The following is a 3766-nucleotide window of genomic DNA, read 5'->3' as shown; positions in this document are numbered from 1 at the left end:
ATGGCCGGTCGCTATTCACATTCTTGGGCCAATGAAGCCGATGTAGAGATCCTGAGCGCCGGCGAACGGTGGGAGGAGGAGCCTGATCGGGAAATCGTTTCGATTGAAGACTCGCTTGCTAGTCGATTGTTTACGCATAAATGGCAGGGTGTCGCCGTTGGGAGATGGGTGATTGATTGATATTTGTGTTTCTGGTCGCGTTCTGTTTTTATTTTAGTGTCAGGGGCTTCTTTTCGCAACGTCGATCGCGCTAAAATTAGCTCCGGCCAACCGTGGCGTACTCTAACCTTATTCGCGGGCCCAATTACGACACCGTGACAGCTTCCTCTCGCGCTGTCAGTCTCCAGCCGTTGATGGGAGCAGCTCCGGAATGGCCTTCCATGTCCCATCCTGTGCTATTTCTGGCCTCCGTTAGCGTCGCATAGTAGATCTCCACAAGTATCGTATCTAGCCCCAAAAACCTCACAAAGGAATATTCCGTGCCAACAAAAACAATCCCGCGATCCCCTCGGTTGGTTGCGCGAAGAACAACTACTTCTGTCCTGGACACGATAGCTACCAACAGCTAAAAGATGTCCCCCCAACCAGCCATGGAAACTATCCCAGAGTCTCCCACCAAAGACGATGCCGCTGTCCAAGCTACCAACGGCATCGAGGCCACCAACATAACCACCTCCAAAATCACATTCCCCCTGAAAAATGCCTTCTCCAAACCCAAGCAGCCCACCTTCAGCACCACCGGTTTCAGATCGCGATTCAATGCCCTCCTCACCACCATAGACACCCTGATATCCATGATCCATGCCCTCTTGCGCAGACATCACGCGGATCTCCTCTCAGCGTACCTCAAAGCCCTCATCGAAAACTTCGCATACTTCTTCTCCATCCACCCCCACCTCACAACCCTCGTCACATGCCTGCTCCTCTGCACAAGCCTGCCGGTACTCATCTTCCTCGTCTTCGCGCTGTCGGACGGTGCTCTTCTTCGCTTTCCTGGCACTGCTGGGTGCCACGGCGCTGAGTATGCTGGTCATCGCTGGTGCGCTGGTCATGCTTTGCCCAGTGTTGTTTGTGGGGATTGTGGTGGCGGGGATGATCTGGTCCGGGTGTTGGATGGTGTGGTATGCGGTGCTATGCGCGGCGCTGCTCTTCAAGTGGCTTCGTGAGAGTAGCTTGGAGACAAACGACAATGGCTGCGAGAATCGGGTCGGGCTGGCAAAGTGACATGGCGCATCGGGGGAGATGAGAGGGGGGTGGTGCGGGGAGAAGGAGCGGAAATAGGAGGGAGGAGTTTCGAGGAATGGGGAAATGGGGGAGCCCCTGACTGGTTGAGAGTTGAGAGTGGGATGGATTGTTGTTATCGTAATGTAAATTGTAAATTGTAAATAGTTAACCCCCCCCCCCCACCACTCCTTTTTTTTTTTTTTTTTTAAACGAATACATGCATTACTACGGGAAATCGGCCAAACTGGAGAATGACATATGTTTAAGCTTATAGCTGGCTTTGGGATTACTAGAAATTATATTCCATTTATGATGTATATATATAAATATTGTTTGAATCCCGAGCAACAAACTTTCTACTCGTTGGTACAAAAACGAATAAGCCAAATAAACATTGAATAAGTAAGCCCTCAAAAACGCAAGACAATATGATGTATTGCCGTCCGTGTATACTAATACTAATATCCAACTTATATAGAAAGTCATACCGGCACAGATAAGGCAAACAGAACGATGTTGTAACTTGCATCTCTCAAGAAGGGCGCCAAAAAAAAAAAAAAAAAAAAAAGGCCCACAAGCATGGATCACAAATTACGAAGGAATGACTCCGAAATTGCCAGCTCTGTCTCAATTGCGTTTAGTAAATGGATACCCACAAAAACGAGGCGCGCGAGCTGGATAAAAACATAACATCAAGCGGCCATTGAGCGGCGAAGTTTGTGAAAAAGTTAAAAGTTCAAAGAAATGAACAACGGTCACTAAGTTCCCAAGAGGGAAAAGCCGCTCTGCTCTTTCTTGAGAAATACTAACCGGCATCAGAAGAGATGAAAATAACTCGAATAATCCATATCTTCGGCCGGGCAACGGGGCAAATACCATAATATACCTTTTCAAATATGGGGCGTGGGAGAGAGACTCAAGGATGACAGCAAAGAATGAAAGGGAAATCTTCATGCATAGCACTCAATACCCTCCTCTTCCCTCTAAGAGCCGGACGCGCAAGCTCCTTTCTTCAATCGAGTGTTTCCATCACGAGCTCTGGAAGTTGTAGTTCAAGCGATTTTATATTATGGCTGGCTAAAGTGATGAGCGCCGTGACGATGATTTGTCCGCAAATCTTCTGGCGCTTGATAAATTTGTCTTTTAGTCGGAGTTCTTCCCGTAAGTTAAGAAGTTCATCGACACACTCATTATATTCAGCATGCAAGTTCTTGTTGGCGAAGAGGCGGCGTTCAAGTTTCTCTTCCCGCTCGGCATGTTCGCGTGTGGAAATCTCAGCCGCAGTCAATCTAGCAGCTAATTCCGATTCAGTAGCCTCCAGCTGTTCTATCTTCTCCATCAACCTGAGCCTGTCGATTCTATTATCCTTAACCTGCACCTTGAGGTGCTTGTATCGTTTTTGTAATTCCTCTTTATCTTGCGCCAGATCGTGATACTCCTGGAACTGTTTCAAGGAGCTCTCCTCCATGCCTTTGTTCTCCTCACGCAGAAGGCCAATCTCCTGGCAACGGGACTTGAGCTCTTCTCTCACTTTCGTAAGTTGGGATTCATAAGTTCCCATTGCCTGCCGCATCTCTTCGAGCTGAGCGTTTCGGTGATTTTTGACAGCAATTTCAAAGTTATTATACTTCTCCAGTCGCAGTTGATTAGCCTCCTCAAGTTTAGTAAAGAACCTCTCACGCCAGGCATTGCCGGAAAGTTCCAAGTTAGCTATATCTTCGCGAGCACTTTCCAGCTGCTCCATGCACTTGTCTCTCTCGTCGACAACAGCTCTTAGTTTTGCATTCTCGCCTATTAATGCTGCGATCTCACTCGCATGCTCTTGCTGCGTCAGCACAAGAAGGGAGTCAACTGGGCTAGCTGTGTTAGCTGCACAGAAGAGTACCATGCCTCCTCGTTCTATGTCGTCATCTTGGGTAGCTGGATTGTTGTAGCGGGGTTGGATTACAAGGCTGGTTGATACCTCAACGGGAGAAGAGGGGTCGTCTGTGATGGAAACCTCTTCCGCAATGTTAGAGACTTCGTATACTTGAGTCAAAAATTCAGAGGATGAATCATTTGCATATCTGAAAATGTCCGATGAAGTAAGCGGGTTTGAGGGGCAATGTGAAGCGCCAGGTGAGGTGGCTTCATACACCAATTCCGCAGCTGCCTTGCGATTCGAAGGCCTTTGGGTGCGCCAGCTCCGGGATGATAAGCGGGTTATTCGAGTTTTTATTTTGTCAGCCGTGGAACTAGCTCGGATATGGTCGGATGCCTGGAACGATGATGAGGTTCGTTTGTATAATGATAACTAAGTCTATGAGTGTATGCGTCAACATTTCTGGAGCAGGAGGACTCACCTTCAGTCTACTTGCTACTGCGGAAAGGGTTTGCAAAATGAACATAGCGAGGTAACTAGCCAACGACGAATATATGATGGACAGGGTAGGGTACTTTCCAAATTACAGATGGCGCTGATAAAGATAATGAAAAACTTCGAGGGCTTAAAGTACCATTAGCAGCAGCTATAGTTTGATGGGATTAAAATCACGTAATATAG

The 3766-nt window shown here is 47.7% G+C and overlaps 2 protein-coding genes across 2 annotated transcripts; both read right to left on the bottom strand.

The window, feature by feature from the left end:
- Window positions 1-336: 336 nt before the first annotated feature.
- HCAG_03000 (predicted protein) lies at window positions 337-1052 on the bottom strand (the record flags this gene model as incomplete). Its single annotated transcript, XM_001542779.1, has 3 exons — window positions 337-401; window positions 536-785; window positions 846-1052. 3 exons carry the CDS (start codon window positions 1050-1052, stop codon window positions 337-339), a joined length of 522 nt encoding a protein of 173 aa, XP_001542829.1.
- A 1184-nt stretch (window positions 1053-2236) lies between these two features.
- Window positions 2237-3611, bottom strand: HCAG_02999 (predicted protein; the record flags this gene model as incomplete). Its single annotated transcript, XM_001542778.1, has 3 exons — window positions 2237-3049; window positions 3188-3481; window positions 3567-3611. The coding sequence occupies 3 exons, from the start codon at window positions 3609-3611 to the stop codon at window positions 2237-2239; spliced, it is 1152 nt and encodes a 383-aa protein (XP_001542828.1).
- Window positions 3612-3766: the final 155 nt, after the last annotated feature.

The sequence above is a fragment of the Histoplasma capsulatum genome, genomic scaffold (assembly GCF_000149585.1).
Source record: "Histoplasma capsulatum NAm1 scaffold_2 genomic scaffold, whole genome shotgun sequence".
NCBI lineage: Eukaryota > Fungi > Ascomycota > Eurotiomycetes > Onygenales > Ajellomycetaceae > Histoplasma > Histoplasma mississippiense.
The sequence above is the reverse complement of the archived record's forward strand: the minus strand, read 5'-3'. Positions and strand labels throughout refer to the sequence as shown.